Here is a 27,910-nt window from a genome sequence, read left to right on the forward strand (position 1 = left end):
CGCCAGCCCCAACCCCATTGGCTGCTCTTCGCCCCGCCCCTCACACAGCTCCTCCCATTGGCCCGGCGCCGCGGAGGCTCATGGGTGTTGTAGTCCGCCGCGCGGGTGTGCGGGACGCTCCCGGCATGCCTTGCGCGGGAGGGACTAGTTCCGGCGGCGCCGCTCAGTGGGGCGCAGGTGAGGGAGCGGCGGGGCCGGGAGCAGCACCAGCACCACCGGGACCAGCGGGGAGGAGCGGTAGCGGCGGCACTCACCTCTGGAGCCGGCCCCGGGCTCGTTCCGTCCTCGCTGGGCCCGTGGCCGCAGCCGTTCCTGCGCGCTCGCTGCAGTCTGCGATGCTGAGGCCGCGTTGTCAGCAGGGCCGCGAGGGAGGCAGGTGCGGGGATAACGGGCCCGGAGCCGTCTCGCCGTGAGGCGTTCGGTAGCGGCCGTGTGGCGGCACCCGAGCGCTGGGTCCGCCTCAGGTGCGTTGTTGTGTGACCGGAGTGGGCTCTGGCCGAGCCCCGCGGGTGCCGTGTCCGGCTGCCTTGGCGGGGACAGCCCCTGACAGGGGAAATGTGCTCCCTAATGTGGCTGCTCAAGCGCTCTTGTGCCTCTTAGCTTGTTTTACTGAGGTTGTTTGATGTGTTTTAATGTGCCTGAGAGTGACAGGCTCCTGGTAGAATAGCTCGGCTTGGAAAGGACTTTTAAATCATTGAGTCCAAGCGTTACAAGATGAATACCTTGGCGTATTTTGTGTATTTTCTAGAGACGTGGTTAACATTGAACTCGAGTGTTGTAGGTCCAGGAAGGTTTTCTCACCCACCTCAGCAACCTGGTGTGGTTCCTGCAGCTGTGATTTGTGCCAGCTGAGTCAGTCAGTGGATGATACACTGCAAAAAGGAAATGTTCTGGTTCCTATTGTTGTGGCTGAGCTTGTAACAATTGCACCTAAAAAGGGATGTAATGAGGCTTTTTTTACTCCCTCCAGTAAGTTGTTGCTGGATTTAGTGGAAATAGAACTAAGTTAGGAGCAGAAGGGGAGTGTGTTCTTGCTCTGCTGTGCCCTGGTGGGGCCTCATCTTGAGTCCTGGGGGGAACCACGATATCAGCAAGGCTCTAAAGCTGTTGGAGAGTGTCCAAAGGAGGGACATGGGCATGGGGAAGGCTCTGAGGAGCAGCTGAGGCACTTGGATTGTTCAGCTGGAGAAGGAGACTGAGGGCAGGGCTCAGCAGGGGCTGCAGCTCCTCCCGAGGGGCAGCTCCGGTCTCTGGGGCAGGAGCAGGGAACGGCTGGAGCTGGGCCAGGGCAGGCTCAGGCTGGAGATCAGGGAAAGGTTCTTCCCCCAGAGGTGCTGGCACTGCCCAGGGAATGGGCACAGCCCTGAGGCTGCCAGAGCTCCAGGAGTGTTTGGACACTGCTCAGGCACAGGGTGGGGGTGTTGGGGTGCCTGTGCAGGGCCAGGGGTGGGACTGGATGATCCTTGGGGGTCCCTTCTCACTCTAAATACTCCATGACTCTCTCCTGTTAGTTTGCTGGCTCAGCTGGAACCTCCAGCAACCTCCACGTTTTTGCTGCCTTGGGTGTCCCTATTTTGGGACAGAAGGACACATGTGGATGTCACCTGTGCTTGTGGGAGAGTTAATTGAGCAGAGCCTGGAGCTAAGCAATGCCTGCTGAGGGTGATTAATGGTCAGTGTTGGATTTGTTCTGTGTTGGGGGCTGGTTGGTTAGTTCTCAAATCACCTCCCATTTATTGTAGTGTGGCTCTAAGGTGCTTTTTGCTTCAGTTTTCATACTAAGTTTATTTTTCTCTGCCTTCTAGTTTGCTCAAACAGCAGACTCCAAATCCAGGGCAGTGTGGGGTTTGCTGTCCACTCTGTGCCCCAGCACTGTAGAGCTCTGACTCTGATAAATAGCTGAGTGCTGATGGATTAAATTTATTAATAATAATAACGCCTCACAAGTGTCATGGCTTGAGCCCAACTGGTTACCAAGTACCAGGCTGCTGCTTTTTCCTGCTCCATCCCAGTGGGAGGCAGAGGAGAGTCAGAAAAGAAAGTAAAAACTCTCACAGCTTGAGATAAGAACAATTTAATTATTGAAGCAAAGTAAAATATAATGATTATAATGAGAAAATAAACCTCAAAGGAGCTCAAAAGCAACATGGTTGCACCTGCTGATTATCACCCTGTATCCAGGCTATGACTGCCTCCTCCCAGCCAAATTCCTCAGTTCATATACTGGGAGTGATGTTTTGTTCAATGGAATATCCCTCTGGCCTGTTTGGGTCAGCTCCCCCCAGGCTTCTTGGGCACTTCCTTGCTAGCAGAGCATGGGAAACTGCAAAGTCCTTGATTTAGGGTAAGCACTGGATGGCAGCAACCAAAGCATCAGTGTGTTATCAGCATTCTTCTCACCCTAAATCCAAAACAGCCTGTGCCAGCTGCTGGGAAGACAGTGAACTCTATCCCAGCTGAAAGCAGGACAGCAGAGCTGAGGGAGGTCTCTGACAAATGTGAACTTGGTCGCTCTGTCCCAAAGCAGGGGAACAGCCTGTAAATGTTCAGGAGGTCTTTGTCAAACTTCTTCTTAGTAACCCAGTGTCCCTCAGTACTCTTGTGTTTACTTTTACAGGGATTTTTGTGGGCTTTATCTAAAATGTTCAGTGCTATGACTTGAGTTTCTTAGGTTCTGTTGTGGCTGCCCCATCCCTGGAAGGGTCCAAGGCTGGGTTGGATGGAGCTTGGAGCAACCTGGGTCAGTGGAAAGTGTCCCTGCCTGGGACAGGAGGCCCCTTCCAGCCCAAACCCAAATACCAATCCTGGTATTCTATGATATGATGGATTATTATGTATTGGATATTCCCTCCAGGCTCCTTCTCTTTGCACCAGACAGCCCCAAATTTGTTTCATTCGTGTCTTTTTTCATTTCAGTCCTGAGGGCTCTGATCACTGTTGTTTTCCTGGAGGTTGTGAGCAGCTATCCTCGGGTGCTTGCAGAGCTGCCAACCTGCTGGAGTTCAGCCTGAGGGGAAATCTCAGAGCTTTAAAAAACTAAAAATCAAGAAGAAAATATGTAGGCAGAGCACATGGCAGGTATAGGACTGAGGCTGAATGTCCTGGGTGTTCTGTCCTGTCCTTATTGCCCTGCTGGCTGTGGATCACCTCCCCAAGGCTGCATTGATAACTTGGACCTGAGAGTGGCTGATTCTGACAAAGACCAAACACCTGAGTGGGTTATCATTAACATACCAAATTAACAAGGAGGGTAGAGAACAACGAGCTTCACTTGCACCTAAATGTGCTTCTACAAACTGCCCTGGATTTTACCTTTTTTCACTGCTTTTTTGGCCTTCCTGGAGCAGCTTTAATCTGTTTTAGTGAGAAACTCCTGCTTTCCCCCTTATGATCCACTTCAATCCACTTAGCTCTCCTTGTGTTTTGATTGTGAGGTGTTCAGGCCTTTCCCCTGTGCTCTGCATGTTCTTTCCTGAGGCCTCTGGGTTTCCACTGCAGTACAAATTGCTGCTGTCAGGCAAAGTAAGTGCTTTTATGGATAATTTTAAAGGGAAATAATTTCTTATCAGCTGATGAAGTAGAATAGATGGTGCTTTTGTAGTCTTAACAAGCTGAGGATGAAGGAGAGGAAGAAAAGGAAGGTGGGAGAAAAAGAATCCAGGCTGTGGGGTGAAGAGGTAGGAATTAAAGGTGTTTTCTTACAAGGGGCTGGTGCTTGCAAGGCAAAGACTCCCCATTGCTCAGAAAACAAGAGTATGGTCTTGAAATATTACAGCTGGGGGAATTTGAGGAGCAAGTGTTCCTGAAAAGCCTGTTCCTGCTCTCTTTTATTCCTCACCACTGCCACATTTGGCATTTGCTTTGCCTCTGAATGAATTAAAGGAATTAAACTGATAAAAAGTTACCTGGAAAGAAAGACTTTGTTTGCTTAGCTTATGTAGAGGGACCAGGCAAACCCCAGGAGTGCTGCATGGTGGGCAGTGAGCCCACAGGGAGGGGAAAGCAATTCCCATGGGATTTTCTGGAACAAGCTGTCCAGAGAGGCTGTGGATCTCCTTCCCTGGAGACGTTCAAAGCCTGCCTGGATGCAGCCCTGTGTAATGTGCTTGAGCAGGGAGGTTGGGTGAGATGACACCCAGTGGTCCCTTCAAACCCAAACCACTCCTGGATTCTGTGCTGGGGGCTGGATTCAGTGTCCTGGAGCTGCAGCTGAAGCCCTCAGCTGCTGGATGCAGCTCTTCATAGAGTGCCAGACAAGAACACTCTCCTGTGAGAGGTTCAAATGATTAGTCTGCAGTTGCTCCCTAAGGCTGGGGCTGGGATAAACCTTTCAGGCAGTCCTGGAGCTGGAGGAGCTGTGTGATTAAGTTGTGTCTACAGGAGGTGGGGGAGTGTGCTTGGATAATGAATGGGCAGGTGTGCTGCTGTTCCCAGGGTTTCAGCACTTCCCAGGATTCACTGAGGTGGGGCTGGGCTGCCTCTGAAGGGCTGAAACAATAAATGGTAGAAACAATCTGCTTAGAGCCTGACGGCAGTGGAGGGTGCACCCTCTTCAGGTGACAGAGTGTTTCTAGGAGCAGTGGGCACTGTCCTTATTGACTGTGTCTTAATTTAATCAGGGCCATCCTGTGAGGCAAGACATATGGACAAGACCAGGAATGTCTGACACATGAATTCTTAATTCTCTCCCTGCATTATACAACATGCAGAGCAAGAATTACATCCTTTTGTACAACACTAAGCCTACCTTTGGCTCTTACATAGATGTTTAGTCTTCCCTTGCCGAGGTTATTCAAAGCTGCCTTAGGCATGTTTGGATTAGGCAGGGAGGAGATAAAGCCACTGCTTCTGCAATCTTAAAATAAGATTTGAAAGATGTGGGGTTTAGCGTTATTGCCTTTTATTTTTCCGATGTATTGGAATCCCAGACTTCCCTGCAGCAAGAGAAAACTTCCAGCAAAATCTTCTCAGCAACAGTTACTGCTTCAGGCTGAGGAGTCAAACAAAGTTGAGGTAAGAATTTGAAACCCCACACATCCAGGCTGGCCTCACCTTCCAAACCTGTGGCAGCTTGGAGCTGTAATTCTGTGGAAAACAGGGATCAGCAGCTGAGTGCTGTGCTCTGCTTTGGCTCCTCAGGGCGGGATGTCGGAGCTGAGCGACGAGGCCAGCGAGTCGGAGCTGCTGAGCCGCAGCCTCTCCATGTGGCACGGGGTGGGACAAGTGCTGTGCTGGGAGGAGCTGGACGTGCCTCTGGACCTGCACACAGCCTCCTCCATCGGGCAGTACGAAGTGGTGCAGGCGTGCATCCAGCGGTGAGAGGGGCTGGGGAGGGCCACCTGCTGCAGGTGTGGCTGTCACCAGTGCAACACTGGTCTGGGAGACAGGGACACGTCACTGGGACTCGCAGAGGGCTCTGCTGGGCAAATCTGCTGGTATAAGTTACCTCTTCAGTGTTTTAGTGGGAGGTGTGTTCCCCTGTGGTCGTGGGGTGGAATGAGGTGGTCTTTAAGGTCCCTTCTACCCAAAACCATTCTGTGATTCTGCAATCTGGGGGAGTTGTGCTGGAGCTGGTAGAAATTCCCATGCAGGCTTCAGTGTTAGATGATAATGAGAGTCTGCAGAAGCCAGCTGTGGTCCACAGCTCCAGCACAGTAGTTCATGTGACTTCTTTTCTCTGCTCCTTAGTGGAGACATGGATTTGAACAAGAGGAACTGTGGGGGCTGGACCCCACTCATGTACGCTTCCTACATCGGCCACGACAACATCGTGCACCTGCTGCTGGAGGCGGGAGTGAATGTGAACATCCCCACCCTGGAGGGCCAGACTCCCCTCATGCTGGCCTCCAGCTGTGGCAATGAGAGTGTTGCTTACTTCCTTCTACAGGTGTGTATCCCATAAAAAACATGGGCTGTGCTCAGGGTGGGATTATCCACAAGCTGCCACTTTGTGTTCTGTTGTGAGTTGTGCTTCTTGGTGGGATTGAATTTAAACTGGTGACCCAGCATAAAGGGGCAGTGGCTGAAAACCTGAACAGAGCAGATGCAGTAAGGAATATTGTCTGTTCTCTTGCAGCAAGGGGCAGAGCTGGAGATGAAGGACATCCATGGCTGGACTGCTTTGTTCCACTGCACCAGTGCTGGGCACCAGCAGATGGTCAAGTTCTTACTGGAGAATGGGGCAAATGCCAACTGCAAGTAAGGAGGAATCTGTCATTTTATTGTCATTTCGTTGTCATGTGTCGTTCAGTATGAAAGCAACAGGTGGCAGATGAGTACACTCCAACACCTGCTTTTGTCTTCCCCCTGTACCTTAGGATGTGTGGCACAGCTGATGCAGGGACAGGCAACTGCAAACTGAATTGAAGTCTGCCCATTCTGTCACTGTTTATTAAACTAAGATCAAGGGAAATCAGATTTACTGCTTGTTTAATTATCAGCTAAACACTGACACCTTCTGAATTCAAGTGCACTTCTTTAGTCTTTCTATTGATTATTTTATATACTCAGAGTTCAGGTTGGTGTTTGAAGTGTGCTCTGCATTCCCATGCCTTGGGGACTGCCACATGTTTATGCACATGCAATTGCCTGAGGGCAACAAGAGGTTCTTGCTTTAGTCGCTCCTGCAAAACTGATTTGGGCTCTTAAAGGCAGATCTGCAGCTGGAAGAGTAATCTGTTGCTGTGCAGCCAGTTTAGATCACTGAATCTCAGGGAATTCTGCATCAGGACAGCCAGTGCATCGTAGAGTCTGTGACCAGCAAAGGTTGAGGGGTAGAAATGCTCTGTTAGGGAATGACAAAACTGCAGCACAGTTCAGCTGTGGTTATACCAGTCCATGTGTGTATTCTCTCCCCAGGGAACCAGTGTATGGATACACACCTCTGATGGAAGCAGCTGCTTCTGGCCATGAGATAATTGTTCAGTACCTTCTCAATCATGTAAGTGTCCTGACAGTTCTCTGTGTACCTGAAAGTCTCTGGTTCTAGCCCTCAGAGGAACTATCACAAATTTGACACCATGCTTTTTTTGACAGTGTTGTTTGCTCCTTGATGACAGTCACCTCTGAAGTCCCAGACTTTCAGGACTGTTCTAAAGTATCTGCTTTCTGCAGGCTGGTACCATGATTTTACACAGGCCTTGCAGGAATAGGAGTAAGGTCTGACTAGATTGATTTAATTGGATAATGACTGAATAAAAAACAACTGAAAGCTGTAATTTTTCTATTGTGTTTACAGGCATGCATGCTCAAGCTAGTGGATCCAAAAGTTCATGAGCATGCAGGGCTTTTACACAGTTTAGTTTTAATCCCATTTGACTGGTCCGGCTTACTGCCAGAAGGAGGCAGCAATACAAAGCACTTCAGGTCAATCAAACCAGTTCCCAGTGGCAATGCACAAGAGCCCTGGGCTATTTGCCATTCAGGAACTGGAGAAACTGGAAATAACTAGAAAGGCATTTGGGGTATCAGTGCAGCTTCAACTGTCTGTCAGAGGTGAGCCTGTATTGCTGACGGAGGAGCTAAGACAATTTTGGGTTTTTTTTTCTATACATATATATGTTTTTTACACTGCCCTCTGCCATGTGCACTTAAACAGGTATTTTTTCCTGCAGGGAGTGAAGGCAGATGTCAGAGATAACACTGGAGCCACAGCACGGACCCTGGCCATGAAGTATGGGCACACCAAGATTGTGGGGCTGATAGATTTGCATGCAGCCCCAGTGCCCAAGGTCTTCTGCAGAGGTCCAGGTAACAGATGTTTGACCTTCTTAATTTTAAGCTGGCACCTGCAGTAGGGTGTTTGATAGTTTGAAAGTATGTTATACTGTGTAGATGGGGTAGTGCTACCTGGTCTATCCTGGAAATTCCAGCATTTCTGAGGATAGAAGAGGCATGAATCCAACAACTCCTGTCTGCTGGCCCCTTTCTGACCTAGGTTAACTGTTCCACCCTCACTCTTTAACATTTCCCTTTTTCTTTCCACTGCATTTGTAGGACCAGTAGCAAGTAAAGCAGACAAATGACTTCCTGTGCTGCTAACAACCTGTGTTTGAACTGCAGGCAACTATGAGGAGCTGAGTTCTTCAGATGAATCATGTTCTGCTCCCCAGAGACAGAGACCTGCTCGTAGGACCAAGGGTCCCAGCATCCATGAGGGGCCCCAGGCCTTGGCCAAGATCACAGCAGTTGGGATTGGGGGAAGAAGGCAGTTTTGCCATGGTGAGGAGAGTTGAGAGCCTGAGGGGCAATCCCCTGAGGCCTCAAATGCACTGCAGCTGTTCCTGCTATCCGTTTTTATTTTGTTTGGGATTCATATGTGGTCCATATAGAACAAAGATAGCTTTGTATGAAGGAGTTCACTATCCAGTGTCTGGGTTAGAAAGAAAACCTCCTGAACTCTTTTGTCAAGGCTGGATATTGATGAGTGGGATACTTTTCTGCTCTCACCTCAATTACTGTTCCCCTGACTCTTGAGGACAACTCAGTTTCCCTTTCTGAGGCAGGCTCAAAAGTTTAAGAGCCCCTCTGAAGCTAATGACAGGGAGGTGCTCACAGTGGCCAAGAAAACATTGATCATGAGAGTGAACTTGTGAATTTTGCTTTTCCTGATGCTTGAAATGCTTCTAAAAATTAAATTGCAAAACCTTTGCAAAATACTAAGAGAAAGATGATCCCAGTTCAGACATCCTGGATGCAGTGCTAGGAGGTTTGTTTTACTGTCTGTCATAAGTATTTCTCAAACTGGAATAACCAAGATTGTGGACTTGGAAGCATGTTCAGAGCTAAGTTCATTGTGTTAAACACAAGTCTGTGTTATTCCCCAGGCTGTATTGGAATGATACTGTCAACTTCTTAAATGCCAGTGGGATGCTCCTGGTGTTTTAGCACAGCTGCAGGGGGTTGGTTCTGCAGGGTGTGCAAGGCTGCTCTCTTTAGCAGCTGTTTCTCCCCATCCATAATTTGGGTGTAAAGAAGAGAGGGAGTGCTGAAAGCAGCTGTTTAAGGTACATCTCTGCTATGAGGTGTTTTCTCTGACTCTCTTTCAATGTAAGCATGTAAATGAAGTACATGTGCTGTGGGGTCATGTGAGGGGACTGCAGGAACCCACATTTCTCAGGTGCTCTCTTGTGCTTTTTAGAATGAAACTTGTCAGTTGTGAGCAGAGTCTCTTTTTGGTTATTTTCAGATCCAGAAGCAGTTACATTTCCTGCAGGCCCCTCCACGATTAACTCACATCCCAATGTCGGTTCTCCCTTACTGGCGCACACGGCGCGGCCGCCCCCTCTGGGCTATGTCACCTTCAACAACTGTGGCAGCTGTGAGATGCGTGTCTTCCGCTACAGGGACGTCACCTCCCCCATCAACGAGCTGGACTTGGAGACCAGCAGCAGCAGGGGTAAGTCACTGTCTCACAAATGCTCACAGGGCACACCTAGGTGTCAGTCCAGGCCTTGGCTTCCTTTCCCGCTAAGATGCTGAGATTGGAATGTCTCTCCTGAGGGAAGGCTGGGATGGTTTAGCTACCCAATTTCATCAATTTGTAAAAATAATCTGAAGGAGGGTGGGAAGAAGACAGAGCATGGCTGTTTCCAGAAGTGTCTCTGGTGGTAAACAGACTTAGGGAAAGATGAGTGCTGGGGATCAGTTGTGAAATCTCTGCCTCGGGGTCATCTTGTATCCTGAGTGAAGCCTTGTTCTGGATCTCCCCCTCCTTTACACCCCCAGGAAGTTTTGCTGGTAATTGTGTAACAAAACCAGAATGTAACAAAGTTATGCTTCAACATTTTTTTCCCTGTTCCTTTCCAGAGGATAGTGCTTTGTCCAGCAGCAGCTTGGGAACCCTCAGGAGCGACAGCAGCAGCAGCAGTGAATACCTGTTTAGAATCCCAGGAGTCAGCAGTGAAGGCTCCTTGGAAAGCAATGAGGTGGATTTTCCTTTCTCTGACTTCAGATTGAGCAGTGCTTTCACTCTTGGGTGACTCCACTCCCGTGGGAGCCTGTAGGACCAGGCTGGGTGAGGAAAGGCTGTTCCAGGGCCAGGAAAACCAAGGAAGGGGAAGAGGTTGGAGGTTGCTCACAGCTCATGTGGGTCAAGGCAGCTCTGGGACTACGATACAAAAGGGCCTTTAGGTCTTGGAGAAGTTTGCACTTGTTAGCCCCCCTGATCCTGACATCTCTGCACAGTCATCCATTCTGTGAGGGGTTTTTTTCCTTTTCCAGGACTCTGACCACACCAACAGCCCCCCGAGTCGGAAACAAGCCAAGAGCTTTAAGATCAAGACCCGTTACAGCAACAGTGACAGCCAGTGGAGTCACTGCCTGGGGAGGGCTGGGGGCTGCAGCCAGCACCTTGTCCTTCCTAAGCCCCCAGCCTACACAGGGCCCAAGGTAACCACAGACTTGTCCTGCATGCTCTCACTGTACCAGGTGTGGGAGGCTTTTCCAAAGTCACCAGAACACCTTGGATTGCAAACCTCTGCCCAAAACCACTTGTGAAACAGCAGTTTCTTGCAGAGGAGGTGTTTGCTGAGATGTTGCTGTTGCTTGCAGGGGTTTCAGGCCTGTGAATGGGCTATCAAACCTGGCAGTGGGGTGGGCTGGGGTAGCTGGTTCTGTGTCATTCTGCTCTGCACTTGTTAGAAGAGGCTGCAGCAGAGGCCAGTCCTGGTGTGTGACTGTGGAGAAGGGCAGGGAACCACGGGAAGCTGTGGTTGCTGCTGGAACCCAGAAAGGTGTTACAACAGCATGAGGAAGCAGATATTTATGGTTACTAGGAACGGTGATGCTTTTGTTGTGAGGGTGTAAATAAGTTTGTTTTGTCTGGGCTGCAGGACCTGGCAACATTCCTTGAGGAGATTGGGTGCCTGAAGTACCTGCAGGTGTTTGAGGAGCAAGACGTGGATCTCCGGATCTTCCTGACCCTCACAGAGAGTGACCTGAAGGAAATAGGCATCACGTGAGTGTCTGCCCTGTCCTTCCCAGCTTTCCCCTACAGACCAGGTTCAGTCTGGTCAGGAAGGTTTAGCTGGGGAGTGCTGCTCTCTTCTGGCTGCCTCCCACACAACTTAACATCCACATGTCCTTGCTGTAACACACCCGTGCTCCTGGAGGTACCTTGGAGAGACCAGGGCACTGCAGAGGTCCTCACAGCGTGCTGTTGGGCTGAGGGACAGGTTGTGCAGGGCTTGACCCCTGTTGGTTCCATTCCCCCAGGCTGTTTGGCCCCAAGAGGAAGATGACCTCGGCCATCGCGCGCTGGCACAGCAGCGCCCGCCCGCCCAGCGACGCACTGGAGTTGGCCTATGCCGATCGGCTGGAGGCAGAGATGCAGGAATTGGCCATCCAGCTGCACAAGGTGAGGCTGCTGTGAGCTCCTCAGGGCCCTGCACCCTGCAGGAAGTGATCAATGCTGTGTTTTTGTTGTGTCTCTGATGTTTTTCCTTCACCTCAAGCCATGATTTGTAGTGGACGTGCTTGGTGTCAAGTACACCACAAGTGCAGCTTACCCACTCCTCATCCTTTGGGCTCCTTTGTGTCTGTTTCCCGTCAAGCTGAGAACTACAGGAGCCAGGGGCAGGAATCAAATCCCTGCTCTTTCCCAGCAGTGTCATTTTTATTGTGCAGCCATCAGTGAAAAGGCTTGTGTTGGTTTGGGAAATCTGGACTCATGAATAACTTTGTAAACAGAGAGGAAAGGGGGTATTGTAACTGCAGCTGGGCTCAGTGTGGAGGGAACCTGCACTCAGTGTACAAGCTTCATCCAGCTTCCTTTCCCACTGCAAAGGAACATGCTGGCTGGGCTGCCTAAGGCATTAAAATAGCAGGAACTCAAGAGCAGCAGGTGTGAGATGCTCAGTGCTCCCAGCCTGATCCCCAGTGTGCTCTGCTGCAGAGATGTCAAGAGGTGCAGGTGATGAAGGGCCAGGTGTGCCAGGAGCAGAAGCTGCGTGCAGTGGCTGAGAGCTGTTTGATGGAGCGGGATGAGACCTGGAATACCATCCAGTGCCGGCTCAGAGAGGCTCAAGCCATCACCAAGGATGCTGGACTCCTGCTGGATCAGATCAAGTAAGTCATTCCCACTGAGACTGCTGGGAAATGGGATTTGGGGTCATATTGGCAGCCTTACAGGTGATGCTCAGCGTGAGGCAGCAGAGCTCACCTGGCACCTGAACACATTTGGATCCTGCCTGACTCCCTGCTGGAAAGCCACAGCCCTGGGAGCACATGTGAAGCTTTGGTCAGGTGCATGAGCTGGAAGTGGCCTTTTTGGGGGTGCTGGGGTGCTCCTGTTTCAACTAGAAGCAACCAAAAGGCTGAGGCTGTGCTTACCCAGTGCCAAGGGTAAAACCTGGTGATCAGGTGAATACAAAAAGGAGTTTTTAACCCATACCCCATCAAAGGATGTGCAGTGACTCGCAAGTGAAGAACACTTTTCTTGCCACTCTGTGACAGCTGGCAGAGTAATCTGCCCTGTTCCACCTCCTGGCACTCCTTTTACTGCCTTTGTGGTGCTTTTCTCTGTGCCCCAGTTGGACTCCTGTCATGGCCCTTGTTCTGTCCAGTGATACAACAGGGACATCCCTGCAAGTGGCATAAATACTGCTGCTTGTGGATCCTAACCCAAGGGAATGGGGGTCTGCTTGCTGCCAAGCCAGGGTGAGCTGAAGTTGCATTGAGAAGCTCAGCAGAGCAATATTCCCACTGCAAGGGGCAGAGCCTGGCTTTTCCCTCTGCCTGAGGAGCTGAGGCTGCTGTAGAAGGGCCCTGCCTTGCTCTGAACATACACTGCTTGAATTGGTGGATGGTGATGACAGCCTGAGAACCTGGGTGCCCCTCACGCCTGTCCTGAGGTATTTTCCTTTGCCCATTAGAAACCTGCTAATGCTTCTACCTTCAAAGCAGGCTTGGATTGGACCTGAGTCTCACACAGACCAGGCACAGCCCCTGGCTTGGGCTTCCTGCTGTTCACCCCAGCCCCTCCTTGTCTCGTCCCCCCACAGCTCCTCTGTGAACAGGGCAGAGCTGGCTGTGGCTGCAGATGGGGAGCAGTGGCTGGGAGCTGAGCAGTGCCAGCGCCCCGAGCTTGGGCTGCGGCACCACTTCCTCTGCCTGGGAAGCAGCAAGGAGCAGGCTGTACCCCAGGGTCACCCCACACAGGTACTGCAGGCTGTGTGCAGTGTCACTCCCAGCGTGTCCCTGTGTGCTGCTGATGGTTTTGGTGTGGTTTGGCAGGAGCTGCCAGGCAGAGCTGTCCTCCCGGCTGGCCCCGGCGGGCGATGGAGCGCCGGACACGCAGGAGCAGCACGGCACCGGGGAGAGCCAGCGGCCCGGGGAGCGCCCAGGTGAGGAGCAGCTGCAGGGGAGAGCCTGGGACAAACCTCCTGCTTGTCTTTCCTTGCTGAAAGTCAGATAGTTGGGAATGGATGAGCAGCCAGACTCTTTGAGTGAGTTTAATTCTTGCTCAGGAGAAGCATTTAAAGCTCTCAGGGTATTTGGGAGTGGAACTTGCAGAGTTTTTCAGCAAGTTTTGGGGTCTTGCAGGTGTTCGTGGCTAAAAATGCAGAGCTGTAGCACAGGGCCCTGTGACAGCCCTGCTTTAGGAACCTGTGGCTGCACCTCAGGTTTGTTACCACCCTGTGCACTGGAGCAGGGTCTGAACCAGGAGATGTGGTTGGTTCCCTCATCTAGTTTTTTGGGGATTTTGCTGTTGGATCCATGGGACAAACCTCTGTGCCTGGGCTGACCCAGCAGCTCCTTACCCCAAGCAGTTGGTAAATGTTCCCTGAAAGTGCTCAAGGCCAGGGTGAAGGGAACTTGGAGCATCCTGGTCTAGTGAAGGTGTCCCTATCCATGGCAGGGGGTGGAATGGGATGGGCTTTAAGGTCCTTTCCAACCCAAACCATTCCATGATTCTGGGATTCTCTCATCTTGCTGCCTGTGACATGTTCCTAGTGACCTGTTCTTTGCTGCCTGTGTCTTAGAAGTGAGACAAGTAGAGATCCTGTTGATTTCTGTCCACTACACTTAATCTCTTTGAAAGTCTCTTAATAAAAAACCCAGCCAGTCTAAAAACATCAATTCCTAAGAAGTAGAACTGCCAGAAAACTCCTCAGTTTGGCGCAGGCAGCTCCAGCTCTCTTCTTATGTGATTCAGAACCCCTAACTGGAATCCCTTTGGCTGGGGATGCTTCCAGCAACACCAGCCCCTTGTGTGCTCTGTCCCAGAGAGCTGCAGATGGATTAACTGTGTCCCTGTCCTTGCAGTGCTGGAAGGGTGGCCGCCTTCCCTGAAGTCCCTGAGCTTGCCTGAGCTGTCAGCTGTGCTGGAGAAGTGTGTGGGAGAGATGGGTAAGGTGGGAAGGACTCTGGGCATGTGGAGGGAGGGACTGTTGTGCTGTGGGAGGCGTGGTTGGGAGTGGTTGTTGGGAGAGACCCCACAATCCCTGCTCCTTCAGGGAAGTCTCCAGGCTCTGGAGTTTGTGCTGTTCTTGCTGATCTTGGGGTCTGCATCATCCCCTGGTGACAGGTCCGGGGTGGGGGGTGGTCCCTGCATCTCCTACTCAGTGGTGAAAGCTGCTGGGGAGCTGTCCTGTTCTCCTGGTGACAGGAAATTGTCCCAGCAGCTTGCAGACAGCAGAGACACCCCTGTTTTCAGAGCAGGAAGGCAGCACAGCAGTGGCTGGGTGCAGCCTGTTCTTTCCTGCTTCCTGGCCCCTTCCTAATGCTGCTTTTTCCCTTTGGCTTGTCCTCAGGAAAAGCTCTGCAGACTGTGACTCAAAACCTCCAAAGGCTCCAAGCTCTGGGGCAGAGCGGGCAGAGCTGGCCAAAGCCATAACCAAGCCAGGAGGGTGAGTGGGAGCAACTGCCCTGCCCAGTCCCAGGCTGTGGCACCGAGGGGCCACCATCCCTCAGTGCCAGTCCCAGGCTGTGGCACCGAGGGGCCACCATCCCTCAGTGCCGTGTGCCCAGAGCTCACTCAGAGCCCACACACCAGGGCTGGGCTCTGACTCATCCTTGTGTACCCTCTGGTTCTCCCTTTGGAAAATCTGTAGCCCCCTTGCCCTTAGTCCCAGCAGAGGGTGACTGTCCCCTTTCTCCTGGTGGTGCAGGAATACTGACGTCGGGTGACTGTTCCACCCGGAAGCTGAGTGTGCCTGGGAGAGGGAGCACGGGGCCCGTGCCGGCAGCACCACGGCTCTGCCGAGGGCCACTGCAACTGGCAGGGCTCAGAGGCTCCAGAAAACACAGCTGGGAGGACGAGGGACAGCAGAGGACAACAATCAGCAGCACTTGGGGCCTGACTCAAGGTTCCCAGGATTTTTGTGTGAAAGGTTTAGGTTTGGAGGAGAAGCTCCAAGCCTGGAAGTTTTATCTGCTTTAAGTTTCCTGCAGCCCTTGTTGTTCAGGTCTGGGTGGTGGTAGAAAGGTGGCAGTTGCACACAGCAGTCAATTCATTTTCCTTTTCTGCATCCCAAGCTCCCCAGAGCCTCTTAAAACATGTGCCTGGCTCCTGTGGCATGGGGATTGGCTCAGAGAATGGATCTGAGGCCATAAAAAGGCAATTTGTTGTAGAGGGGTGAAAGGAGTGGAGTTTGAGATGTTTAGCTCTTTGAGCTGCAGTGGAGCTCAAAGTGCAGTCCTGTTCCTAGTTAGAATGTCTGCTCTACTGCCACCCCAGATCTGGGCTTCAAAGCCTGTTCCTCCAACCAGCCCACTCGGTTCACTTTGGGTTTTGCTGTGCTCAGGGGCCAGGTGTGATCACGGTGGTGGGTTAGGAATGGCATTCACTGAAACACTCCCTACTCACCCACTCCCCTTCCTCCCCTCCCCTGGGGTGGGCTGGGGAAGAGAACTGGAAGCACAAAAGGTAAAGATCACTGGTGGAAATAAAAGCATTTACTGGAAACAGCAATGAGATAAGGAACAGTAATAACAAAAGTGTACAGGAGAGGTGCTGGGCCTGCAGAAATGAACCCTGTCCTGGCCAGAACCAGGACATCCCCAAGAACTTGGCTTTGTGGTCAGTGCTTTATGGCAGAGGTCACTGCTCTGGTTTGCCAGGGCCAAGATCCCAGATATTCCCCTGGAAAGACAGGTGAGAGAGAAGGCAGAGCTGGGACTGTTGAGCTTCCCGTGCCTCTGGCAAGCAGGGGAGTGCCAGGGCAGCAGAGCAGGAGCAGGGATTGCTCTGTGCCCCATGGGAGGTGGGCAAAGGAGCCACAGCCCAGAGCTGTGGTGCCAAGCTTTGCTCCTCACTGCTGGTGCCTGTGATTTACAGGCTTTAGTGCTGGGAAGTAGTTCTGCCAGGGCATTTTTGGGTGGGCATTGCCAAGGACAGACAGTGCAGGAAGAGGCTGCCATGCCCCTGGGATTGGGTGAGAGGTCTGGTGCCAGGGACCTTGGTGTGAAGCATTTGCCAGTGACTCTGTTCCCATTTATTCCCAAATCCTGTAAGGGGGAAAAACACAACAATCAAAATCTGAAATCTGAGTGATGGCCTTGATGAATCAGGATGAGTCCCTGTGGGGAGAGGATGGAACTGTGTGTTCCTTCTAGGTTTTGAACCTTGGGTACAGATCCCAAATATAAAAACCCATCCACCTTCATCTTTTCAGCTGCTCAACCTTCTGATGAGGTGCCGGAGTCCCTTGAGCCAGGGATGACAAGTAGTCTGTCTGGGGTATCTGTGCCAGGCAGGTATGGCCCTCTCAGCTGTGACGTTGTGCCCTCTTCCACTTCACCCTGAAGAGTTTGGATGAGGTGGGGGGAATTCTCCTCATCCAGCACCTCTGGAAATCCTCAGAGGGCTGAGGCTGTGCTGGGCAGTGTTCAGGGCTTTGGCCCTCATTCCCTGGCACTGGAGGAAGGGTGGGGAGTGCCAAGGTCTCTCCCTAGCCTTGGTGGTGGCTCTGGCTGCAGTAATCTGGGGTTGTTAGTGCTGTTTACCCTGAATTTAAGGCAAAGCCCCCTGCAAAAAATGCTAAGGGAAAGGGCCTGGGGGCACCTGGAGAGCCAAGGAAGCCCTGGCTCAGCAGTGCCCTCAGAACAGTGGCTGGAAGGTGAGGTGACTACAGCCTGGCTTTGCTAAGTCTGAGGCTGGAATGAAGGATTTAGAGGATCTATCCAATAGCTTAGAATGCCTGGGATCAGGGAGCTGTGCCAGTGTGTCTGTGAAGGAAAAAGGCCCCAAACAGCTGCTGCAGGAGCTCTGGTGTAAAGGCTCAAGGAATGTGAGAGCACACATGGGGCCAGGAGCGAGGCGGGTCTTGTACAACAGCGTATCCCTGAGGAGGCAATTCCTTAACTGCAGGATGTGAAGCAGCAGCCAGGGTGGCTGTGCAGGCAGCAGGAGTCTGGTGCTACCCTAAGGTGAGCTGTCCAAAGGAAAATAGCATCTGCTGACTTGGATACATGAATAAAAGCTGAGACTGCTGTGTGTGGTGTGTGGGTTTCTCTGGAGGGAGCTGGGGCAGCATGCGTAAGTTCCCTGAGTTATTGCAGGACAAGCAGGAATGCACACAGGGCTTTCCAGCCTCCTCTGCCAGGAGCTTGCAGTGCCTGATCCCTGCCATCCCAGCACTGCCGGGGTGGGGAATGGGGGGATCCAGGGGGAGCTGCTGGAGTGAGGCCAGAGGAAGCCACAGAGGTACTCCAAGGGCTGAAACCAGGCTCAGAGAGCTGGCTCCTGTGTTCACCTGGAGAGGAGAAGGCTCCAGGGACAGCTCAGAGCCCCTTCCAGGGCCTAAAGGGGCTCCAGGAGAGCTGCAGAGGGACTTGGGACAAGGGATGGAGGGACAGGACACAGGGAATGGCTTCCCACTGCCAGAGGGCAGGGATGGATGGGATATTGGGAAGGAATTGTTCCCTGGGAGGGTGGGCAGGCCCTGGCACAGGGTGCCCAGAGAAGCTGTGGCTGCCCCTGGATCCCTGGAAGTGTCCAAGGCCAGGCTGGATGGGGCTTGGAGCAGCCTGGGATAGTGGGAAGTGTCCCTGCCATGAGAGGGGGTGGAATTGGGAGGGTCTTTAAGGTTCTTTCCACCCCAGTCCTTTCTGAGCTTCAGCTGTCTGTGCCCAGCAGCCCTTTCCCTGCCCTGGAGCAGACAGAAGCAGCAGGCTCTGCTTGCTGAAAAATAAATATTTATTTACATCTGAAAAGAGAGTTAATGTGTAAAATGGTCTTGTGGGGCTTCCATCGATCCAGGCCCATTCCTGTGTGACTCCAGCCTGGTGCAGCCTCTTTGCTTTGTGTGCTCGAGGCAGCCCCTCCAAGAGGCTCTGGGAGAGGCTCCCCCAGCCCACCTGGGAAGGGGCAGGACCTGGAGAGCCTCCTGTGTCCATGGGCATCTCCTGGAGCATCCCAGCTGCTTCCTCTGGCCTGGAGGGGACTTGTGCATGGTAAAGGCAGGAATGTGGTGGGACAAGCTGTGGCAGCATGTCCGTGCTGCTCCTGCAGGTCAGAGCGAGGGGCTGCAGCTGCTCTGAGAGCACGGGAGCAGCTCTGCTCAAACCACACCACCTCAGCTGCTTCCTTTGCTCCTGGGAGCCACGGGCTGCTTGGCCAGGGGGGCTGATGCTGTGGCACCCCACTGGAAAGCCAACTCCCGGGATTTCAGCCTTTGGCCAGCAAAATGGTTCCTGAGCTCCTGCCAGGCCTGGAAATCCAGCTTTCCACAAAGCAGGAGCAGGCTGGGCTGGATGCTGAACCTGCCATGGGGGAGGTTGTGCCTCAGTGAGCTGCTGCTCTCAAATCCTTCACTCCCGAGTGCTTTTGAGGCTCCGTCCTTGGCTGTGCCCATGGCGAGGGGCACCGGGGGTTTGTGCAGCTGGAGAGCAGCGAGGAGGAGATGGATGGATGGGTGATGAGGGTGGGGAGGAGGCGCAGGAGCAGCCCCTTGCCGTCCAGAGCTGTTCAGGGTGGCTGGCTGGGAGCTGGTGAGATGGTCCTGGGCTCAGACACGGGAGGACAGGGAAGCCTTGGCCGTGGTGAGATCCAGGGTTTGGGCAGCATCTCCCCACTGCTGAGGATCAGGCTCCCCCCGGCTGCTGCGGTCCCACAGGTGCCCAGGTGGGTGTGGTGGTCCCTGGTGTCCTGGGGGAGGCTGACGGGTTCTGCTGGGGCTCAGGCAGCGGGAGGAGGCAGCAGGTGCTGCCCACACAGCCCCAGTGAGGCCCTGCTGAGGGGACAGCGATGCCTGGCAGGAGCCAGGGGTGCCACCTCGCTCGGGTCACAGCAGGGATGTCCCTTCCAGCAGCTCCAGCCTGGCCATCCCAGGTGGGCACTGCCCAGCACAGCCTCCTGCAGCCTCCTGCCCTCCAGCCAGGCCCCGCTGTGGCCACTGTGGCCAGCAGCCCCTGTGCCCTGGCCAGTCACCCCTCACTGGGCACAGCAGAGCACCGGGTGGTCGAGCTTCCAGAGCTGCCACTTCTTCTTCATCTCGGACTTCACCTGCCACGGAGGGGAGGGAGCAGGGGCTGATCCCTGGCTGTGCCCTCCTGCAGGCACAGCGTGGTGTGGGGAAGCTGGGCAGGAGGTGGGGGACAGGGACAAGGGCAGGGACAGGGACAAGGACAGGGACGTTACCTCCTTGTTGGCAAAGCAGTACAGCACAGCCACCAGGAAGCCCTGCAGGGACAGCCAGGAGTGAGCCCACCCCGCTGTCCCTCTCCTGGGGTCGGGATGGGCTTAGGCTCCCCCCGGGTCACTTCTGGGCGCTTTTAGGGCTGAGGTCCCCAAGGCAGCGCTGCCTCAGGGAGCCCGGGAGGTGCCGCCCTTCCCATGGAAGCACCACAGGGAGAGCAAACTCAGAGGGATCCCCCCGATCTTTGCTCTGTGGTGTGCCCAGAGCAAGGACTGCTTTCACTGCCAGCTCACCTGGAAAGAGTTGAGGAAGAGGGTGAAGAACACCTTGACGTAGCGCAGGATGCCCGTGGTTTGCTCGTCGGTGGCGAAGATGAAAACGACCTCGTGGATCCCGAAGAGGGGAATGAGGGTCAGGGTGGCTTTGGCCAGCCTGGGGGAGAGTAAGGGGACAGGAAAACTCCCAGTAAATCCCAGTGCGGTGTTTAGGGATGTGCAGGGTGGAGGAGAGCGTGGGGAGGGCTGGGGGGTGTGGAGGTGGCGTTATCCCTGTATCCCAGACTGTCCCCGCCCCTCTCCCGGCCCACCTCAGCTTGTAGTCGGCGTAGCCCTTCTGGTTGGCCCGGAGCTTGGCCAGGATCACCTTGAGGATCCGCATGAAGATGAGCAGGTTGATCTGGGAGGGGGAGACAGGGCAGGGGCACACAGAGGCCAGCACCCCCACCCTGGCTGTGACACTCACCCAGCAGGAGATGGCACCCCCAGTGCTGCCAAGGCTGCTGCTGCCCTTCCTCCCCTCCTGCCATCCCAAAATCCCAGCTAGGAACCAGCAGGGGCCACCCCCAGCCCATTTCTCTGGGGTTCAGCACCCCAGCTTCCTCCATGAACCCCCAGAACCAGGGGGTCAGCAAATTGCTGAGCCCCCTGTGCATTTGGCTGGTCCTTGCAGGCCAACTCTCCCTCCTGGCCTCTGCTGGAAGCTTCCCTGGGGATCACAGCCCTGCCGGGGGCTGAGCTGCTGCTCTCCAAACAGTCCCAGGGCTGGCAGCTGTTCCCTACCAGGGAGGCGAGCAGGATTGGGATGCGGATGATCCACCAGTAAGCCATGTTCTCATTCAGGGCCCAGCACCTGCCGGGGGCACCGAGAGCAGCACCATCACCCAAGAGCTTTCCAGCCCCAGCCAGGTGCCTCAGAGACCCTCAGCAGCCTCTGAGCATCCCAGTAGGATCCCCATCCATCCATCCATCATCCATCATCCATCATCCATCCATCCATCCATCATCCATCCATCCATCATCCATCATCCATCATCCATCCATCCATCCATCATCCATCCATCCATCCATCCATCCATCATCCATCCATCATCCATCCATCATCCATCATCCATCATCCATCCATCATCCATCCATCCATCATCCATCCATCCATCATCCATCCATCCATCATCCATCCATCCATCATCCATCCATCATCCATCCATCCATCATCCATCCATCATCCATCATCCATCATCCATCCATCCATCCATCCATCCATCCATCATCCATCCATCCATCCATCCATCATCCATCCATCCATCATCCATCCATCCATCCATCCATCATCCATCATCCATCCATCATCCATCATCCATCATCCATCCATCCATCATCCATCCATCATCCATCATCCATCCATCATCCATCCATCCATCCATCATCCATCATCCATCATCCATCCATCCATCATCCATCATCCATCCATCCATCATCCATCATCCATCCATCCATCATCCATCATCCATCCATCCATCATCCATCCATCCATCATCCATCATCCATCCATCCATCATCCATCCATCATCCATCATCCATCCATCATCCATCCATCCATCCATCATCCATCCATCCATCCATCATCCATCATCATCCATCATCCATCCATCCATCCATCATCCATCATCCATCCATCCATCCATCCATCCATCCATCATCCATCATCCATCCATCCATCATCCATCCATCATCCATCATCCATCCATCATCCATCCATCATCCATCATCCATCCATCATCCATCCATCATCCATCATCCATCCATCATCCATCCATCCATCCATCCATCCATCCATCCATCCATCATCCATCCATCCATCCATCATCCATCCTTCATCCATCCATCCATCCATCCATCATCCATCCATCATCCATCCATCCATCCATCCATCCATCCATCCACCATCCATTCATCCACCTTCCATCCATCCATCATCCATCCATCCATCCATCATCCATCCATCATCCATCATCCATCCATCATCCATCCATCCATCCATCCATCCATCCATCATCCATCCATCATCCATCCATCCATCCATCCATCATCCATCCATCCATCCATCATCCATCCATCCATCCATCCATCATCCATCCATCCATCATCCATCCATCCATCCATCATCCATCCATCATCCATCCATCCATCATCCATCATCCATCCATCATCCATCCATCCATCCATCATCCATCCATCCATCCATCCATCATCCATCATCCATCCATCCATCCATCATCCATCCATCCATCCATCCCCACTCACTCCGCGTTCTCCTTCAGGTACTTGGCGGCCATCCAGGGCACCACGAACACCACGGGGGTCCCTGCAAGTCACACAGCAAACCCTGTAAAACCAAGCACCCTCCTGAGCTGAGAAAGCACCCCCACGCTGGGGGGGACACCTGGGGTGGCAGAGCCCCCACCCCACACCCTCCTGGGGCCGTTGGGCCCGCGGTGTCCCCGACACCCGGCACTGTCCCCATCCCCGCCGCGCTCCCGGGTGGCCCCTACCCCAGCCCAGGTAGAGGTAGAGCCTGTAGTAATTCTTCTCAGAGAACACGGCCCCGATGAGCAGCTTGTAGAGGTAGACAGCTTCCACCAGGAACCAGTAGTGGTTGGCCAGGATGCAGTACTGCATCAGCACCTGCGCTGCGCGGCACCCCAGCGCTGCCTGCCACGGGAGAGCCACCGTGGGGCTGGCTGTGTCCATGGGGCACCCCACGGCTCTCCCACAGGGAGCAGGAGCTCATCCACGGGGGTATGGTGTTATACAGGCACCCCAAGAACCCTGAGAGCTCCCTCCTGGGGCTGCGGGTGCCCTGAGGGCTCCCCCAGAGGCTGCACAGGCACACCCAGAGCTCACCCAGCAGGGGCATGGGTGGCACCGAGAGCTCATCCCTCAGGTGCCACACAGGCCCTGAGCTCACCCAGCAGCTGCACAGGTATCCCAGGGGTTCACCCACTGTGTCCTGGGCAGCACAGGCACCCCAAAAGCGTGGCCAGTGTGTGGATGGGCACCCCAGGACCGTGCACAGGTACCCCAAGACCTCACCCATCAGGAGCACGGGCACCACCAGCCCCCAAGAACTCACCCAGCGGGTGTCTGGGGCTGTGTGGGCACCGACCCCCCCACGGCCCCTCCTGGGCGAGAGTCCCCCCGCTGCCACCAGCCCAGCACTTGCCTCGTGGCTCAGCAGAGCCTCCCAGTCAGCCACCTGCAGCAGCTGCACGCCCCAGCGCCGCTCCAGCAGCGCGTCCTTCACCATCACCGAGGTCGCCCGCAGCCCGAAGGAGGCGAACAGGTTGGCGTGGATGTAATTCCTGGTGCAGCGCAGGTTCCTGCAGGAGCCGGGGTCAGGCAGAGCCGGCACAGCCGGGAGGGAGCGGGGGAGGGGCCGGGTCCTACCTGCACACGGTGAGGACGAGCAGGGCGGAGATGAGGGTGAGCAGTGACAGCGAGTAGCCCACGGTGTAGAGCACCTTGAAGCTCACCATGAGCCGGCGGGCGCCTTCCTGCAGGTGAGCACAGCGCCAGGGAGCCCAGGTGGGTGCGCGACCACCCCCGGCCAGGCTGCCCCGGCCATCCCTGGGGTCCCAGCCAGGGTCCCACCTCCTCGGCAGTGACCTCCGGCTCATCCTCGCACTGGGAGTAGTCCCTCCAGGGCTGGCTGCCGTTCACCGTCACCCACTGGCCGTCGGTGCCACACCTGCGGCTCACCAGCCCGTGTTTCACTGCGGACACGAAGCACCGGCACAGTCCCCCAGGCTCCCCCAAACCCCTCTCCTGGGATGATGGATCTGACCCTGCTCGGTGAGCTGGCTCTGCTCTGAGCCCCAGGCACCCCCTTACCCCACATCCATTCATGGGGCCCTCTGCCCCTGTCAGGCAAAGGCAGGGGAACCCTGAGAGCCTCTGCAGCCCCAGAACGGCTCAGCCCTGGCTTCCAGCCCCGGGATGGCAGGAGGGATCCTCACCTTTCTCAAACCAGGGCAGGTAGAAGGGGCAGGAGACGTTGACGGCGGTGCCGGGGCTCCCGTCGGGCCAGCAGGCGTACATGTCAAATGTCCTGTTACAGAACAGCCCTTCCAAGGGCAGCGACAGGCAAAGCCAGCGCTCAGACGCTGGTGGCACAGCCACACCGAGCCCTGCTGTCCCAGCACCTCTGAGGGGGCTGATGCCACCCTGAAATGGACCCAGGTGCCCCACAGCAGCCTCAGCCCCCCAGGACATCCCAGCCCTGGGTGACCCATCCGAGACGTGGAGGTCCTTGTCAGTCCCAGGGCTCACTCCCCGTGGGTGACCGGAGCAAGGACGCCGGAGCAGGGAGAAACCCCAGCCCTGGCTCTGTGCCCCCGAGCACAGCCGGGTACCTGCTGGGTAGGGCTCGCTCGCCATCCTCCTCAGGCACTCGTCACGGTACCGCAGCCACTCCTCGAAGGTCTTCTCCAGCACCTTGGCCCCGCCGTGCTGCAAGCCCAGAGCTGGGTCAGAAACTCCAGCCCTAGAGCCTCGACTGCCCCCAAGAGCCGCTGCCACAGCCTGGGGCTGGACAGGAGCCCGGGAGGAGCCGGGATGGAGCCGGGATGGAGCCGGGATGGAGCTGGGATGGAGCTGGGATGGAGCCGGGATGGAGCCGGGATGGAGTCTGGGATGGAGCTGGGATGGAGCTGGGATGGAGCCGGGATGGAGCCGGGATGGAGCTGGGATGGAGCCGGGATGGAGCTGGGATGGAGTCTGGGATGGAGCCGGGATGGAGCTGGGATGGAGCTGGGATGGAGTCTGGGATGGAGCTGGGATGGAGCTGGGATGGAGCCGGGATGGAGCCGGGATGGAGCCGGGATGGAGCCGCTTCGCAGGGGCCAGAGCCCGGCAGTGCCAACCCCGCCACCCCCGGCCCCAGCCCGGCCCTCACCGGCACGGAGGAGAACAGGCACATCCAGGCAAGCTGGACAAGGCTCCGCAGGGATCCGGCTCCAAGCACGCCCCTCATGGCTGCTCCCAGTGCCGGGGTGCGCCTCAGGCTGGGCCGGGGACCCCGATCCTGGTGAGAGGTGGAGGAATGGAGGTGCTGGCTCTGCCCCCAGCCGCTGCAGGCAGAGATGCGCTTCCCAAGGCAGCACAGGAGATCCTGGACATGTCCTGGGCTGCCACAGCCGGGTCACTTCCCCGATGGAGCCGAAACCTCGGGGAGCAGCCGGCAGAGCAGGCAGGGTGTAAATGGATCACACTTGTCCTGGATGAGCCTGCTCAGCTCCCACCCACCGCTGCCAGCCCCGAGGGGAGCAAACGCCATCGTGACAGCCCCAGCAGGGCTGGCACCCCTGGGTGACCCGGGAAGGGGCTGTAGGGACAGGAGGCAGCGACACCGCTCTGGGGTCCGCTGGGCCCCCACCCCCGGCCGGGCTGGGACCCCCACACCGGCTGTGCCCCATCACGATCCTGCTGGCAGAGACCCCAGCCGGGGGCTCGGGGTAGGAACAGCTCGGTCACCCCCGGGGCTCCCCGGTCCTCCCGGGGCTCCCCATCGCTCCAGGCTGGACCACCCCAGCCCAGCCCCCTCCTCCTCCCGGACCTCCCGGTTTGTCCCCCACGAGGGTCCCCAGCCGGTCCCGCTCGGTCCCTGCGGGGGTCCCGGGGCTCCGCCGCTTCCTCCGCCCGCTCACCCGGCTCCGCGGGCCCGGCAATCCCGATGTCCCGCTGTTCCCGCTGTTCCCGGTGTTCCCGGTGTTCCCGGTATTCCCGCTGTTCCCGGTGTTCCCGGTGTTCCCGGTATTCCCGCTGTTCCCGGTATTCCCGCTGTTCCCGGTGTCACGGGCAGCCCCCGCTCCGCGAGGTGAACGCGGCGGTGACCGAGCGGCGTCTGCGGCGGAGCCGCCTCCTGCCAGCGCCGTGCCCCGACGGGAGGGGGTTTCTGGGGGGGCTCAGGGGGGAGTTCGGGGGCGGCACCGCCCCCCGGGGCTGCGGACGCCCGGTGGGACTCGGGGGTCTCGGCGCCGCTGCCCCCGCGGAGCTCCAACACGGAGCCCCCCGGAATCCCACGGGGATGGGATCCACGTCCAGCCCTGCCGGGGGTCCCCGAGTCACTCAGGGATGGGGGTCCAGGTCCAGCCCCACTGAGGGTCCCCAGCTGCATCACAGGGGGCCAGGGATGGGGGTCCAGCCCTCGAGCTGTGGGTCACAGGGGCTGGATCAAGGATCCAGACTCCTTCAGTCTCCCCAGCGCCCCTGTCCCTCCCATCACACAGCCCCAGGGAAAGTGTCCCTCTGCTGTCCCCTGGGCTGCTGCTGGCATGGTGACAGCCCCTGTGCAGGCAGGGTGGGCTGCGGGGGCCACCCCCCTCCCCCGGGGACCAGGAGGGCCTGGGGACAGCCCGTGACATCCACGGGTCACATCGTCCAGCCAGGGGAGCTCCAAGGGCAGGGACAAGCCTGGTGGCCCTGGTCACGCTGCCTGCCCACCACACCCTGGCCGTGGGGAGGGAGGGAGGGGTCTGTGCTGGGGAAGGTGATTTTGCCATCAGTGGAACAGGGGAGGTTCCTCTGGGGCCCCCCAAATCACAGCAGTGCAGCCCCTCCAGGCTCCCACATCCCTCCTGGTGCAGCAGCGTGGGGCTCATCCCCCAAACCTGCCTGAATGCACCAGAAAATGCATTTATTTGGCAAAAATAAGATGTTTGCCTCGAAGCTGCTGCAGTGGGAGCAGACACAGGAGTCACAGCTGTGGCTCCAGTGATGCGAGCGGTGTCAGGTTATTCCAAGTGACAAATAATGCCGTGGAGGAGCAGCCCAGGGTAAGGATTTGCTGTTTAGGGGGAAAATGAACCCCCAGGTGCCTCCCTCAGGATGAGCAAACAACAGGGCATTTGCTCATTAACAGATAATGAACTTGGGACAAGGGATGGAGGGACAGGACACAGGGAATGGCTTCCACTGCCAGAGGGCAGGGATGGATGGGATTTTGGGAAGGAATTGTTCCCTGGGAGGGTGGGCAGGCCCTGGCACAGGGTGCCCAGAGAAGCTGTGGCTGCCCCTGGATCCCTGGAAGTGTCCAAGGCCAGGCTGGATGGGGCTTGGAGCAGCCTGGGATGGTGGAAGGTGTCCCTGCCCACACAAGGGTAGGACTGGATGAGCTTTAAGGTCCCTTCAACCCAAACCATTCCATGATTCCATGATAACAGAGCCCTGGAGCACTCATGGAAGATGATTCCAGCCATGTTCCCCTTCCCAGACAAACCCTGCACATCTGCACCCCACAGATCTCCCTGTGTGAATCCATCTAATGGCAGCAGGAGCATCCTGGGGTGGGCTCATCCCACAAGGAAGCTGGATTTGGGGGAGAGCCCAGGGCTACAGCACACAGATGCCATTCCCTAGAGAGGAATCACACAACTCCAGACGTTTTTGTCCCAGTGTGGTCCATCTGGATGAGATTTTCTCCCATGTCCCTTGAAAGGGGACATGAGGAACGAGCTGTTCCTCTCCATATTGATGCATTTCAGGCGGGTCTCCATAGCGACTGCAGCGCTCGAGGCTCAGCCGGGGCTGGATCCCGATCCATGGGGTGCTCAGAGCCAGCTGGAGCCAGGGGAAGAGGGGCTGGGACAGCACCCCACTCCCAACAGCTGCTGTCCTGCCAGGCTGGGCTTGGGACACAGCTGTGACCGAGGGCACGCGGCTGGTAAATTAATTTATTTATTAAAGGTGATGTTCACCATCAGAGCTGGGAAATCGTCCAGGCTATGAAGCTGTTGGTGCTTCTTGGGCAGCGTGAGAGCTGCAGGGGTGCTCAGGGAGAGGAGAGCAGCTTCAGGGTCCTGCATGGGAAAATCACAGAATTGTTTATGTTGGAAAAGCCCTCCGAGATCATCACATCCAATGTGGCAGCACTGCCAGGCTGGGATTAACCCAAGTCCCTAAAACACCACATCTACAAGCTTTTGGAACACTTCCATGGATGGGGACTCCACCAGCGCTCTCAGCAGCCTGTTCCAGTGTCTCATCACTCTTTTAATG

The 27,910-nt window shown here is 55.6% G+C and overlaps 2 protein-coding genes across 4 annotated transcripts; one reads left to right on the forward strand and one right to left on the reverse strand.

Moving 5' to 3' along the window:
• Window positions 1-113: 113 nt before the first annotated feature.
• ANKS3 (ankyrin repeat and sterile alpha motif domain containing 3) lies at window positions 114-15,913 on the forward strand. Of its 3 annotated transcripts, none has more exons than XM_088063947.1 (18): window positions 114-177; window positions 4,929-5,013; window positions 5,140-5,315; window positions 5,689-5,887; window positions 6,077-6,198; window positions 6,859-6,940; window positions 7,614-7,749; window positions 8,062-8,220; window positions 9,188-9,397; window positions 9,808-9,926; window positions 10,222-10,389; window positions 10,833-10,957; window positions 11,215-11,356; window positions 11,894-12,066; window positions 13,234-13,343; window positions 14,266-14,349; window positions 14,754-14,849; window positions 15,111-15,913. In XM_088063947.1, the coding sequence occupies exons 3-17, from the start codon at window positions 5,146-5,148 to the stop codon at window positions 14,834-14,836; spliced, it is 2,082 nt and encodes a 693-aa protein (XP_087920073.1). In that variant the 5' UTR covers window positions 114-177; window positions 4,929-5,013; window positions 5,140-5,145; the 3' UTR covers window positions 14,837-14,849; window positions 15,111-15,913. The 3 variants fall into 3 exon arrangements, with proteins under 3 accessions (XP_087920073.1, XP_014108257.1, XP_014108256.1); XM_014252782.2 differs by having other exon boundaries at window positions 137-464; XM_014252781.2 differs by having other exon boundaries at window positions 137-376.
• Window positions 15,914-18,271: 2,358 nt separating this feature from the next.
• On the reverse strand, window positions 18,272-25,687 carry LOC102113562 (glucagon receptor-like). The gene is made up of 14 exons (XM_088063948.1): window positions 25,561-25,687; window positions 24,810-24,938; window positions 24,268-24,364; window positions 23,872-23,979; window positions 23,507-23,628; window positions 23,303-23,409; window positions 23,075-23,235; window positions 22,408-22,563; window positions 22,160-22,220; window positions 20,639-20,708; window positions 20,167-20,255; window positions 19,874-20,012; window positions 19,583-19,624; window positions 18,272-19,447 (listed from the first exon to the last, which is right to left on the reverse strand). The coding sequence occupies exons 2-14, from the start codon at window positions 24,885-24,887 to the stop codon at window positions 19,376-19,378; spliced, it is 1,302 nt and encodes a 433-aa protein (XP_087920074.1). The 5' UTR covers window positions 24,888-24,938; window positions 25,561-25,687; the 3' UTR covers window positions 18,272-19,375.
• Window positions 25,688-27,910: the final 2,223 nt, after the last annotated feature.

This window comes from Pseudopodoces humilis, chromosome 18 (assembly GCF_049639895.1).
Source record: "Pseudopodoces humilis isolate 2021_Gansu_Grassland_sample_001 chromosome 18, ASM4963989v1, whole genome shotgun sequence".
Lineage (NCBI taxonomy): Eukaryota > Metazoa > Chordata > Aves > Passeriformes > Paridae > Pseudopodoces > Pseudopodoces humilis.

Excerpts from the sequence above, each read along its gene's own strand:
- ANKS3 (XM_014252781.2), top strand. The coding sequence starts at position 336 with ATGCTGAGGCCGCGTTGTCAGCAGGGCCGCGAGGGAGGCAG. Across the intron at positions 10,390-10,832 it reads CAGCCTACACAGGGCCCAAG|GACCTGGCAACATTCCTTGA; the intron begins GTAACCACAGAC and ends TCTGGGCTGCAG. Across the intron at positions 13,344-14,265 it reads GCGGCCCGGGGAGCGCCCAG|TGCTGGAAGGGTGGCCGCCT; the intron begins GTGAGGAGCAGC and ends CTGTCCTTGCAG.
- LOC102113562 (XM_088063948.1), bottom strand. The coding sequence starts at position 24,887 with ATGAGGGGCGTGCTTGGAGCCGGATCCCTGCGGAGCCTTGTCCAGCTT. Across the intron at positions 23,980-24,267 it reads GAGCGAGCCCTACCCAGCAG|GGCTGTTCTGTAACAGGACA; the intron begins GTACCCGGCTGT and ends TGCCCTTGGAAG. Across the intron at positions 19,625-19,873 it reads TCTTCCTCAACTCTTTCCAG|GGCTTCCTGGTGGCTGTGCT; the intron begins GTGAGCTGGCAG and ends CTGTCCCTGCAG.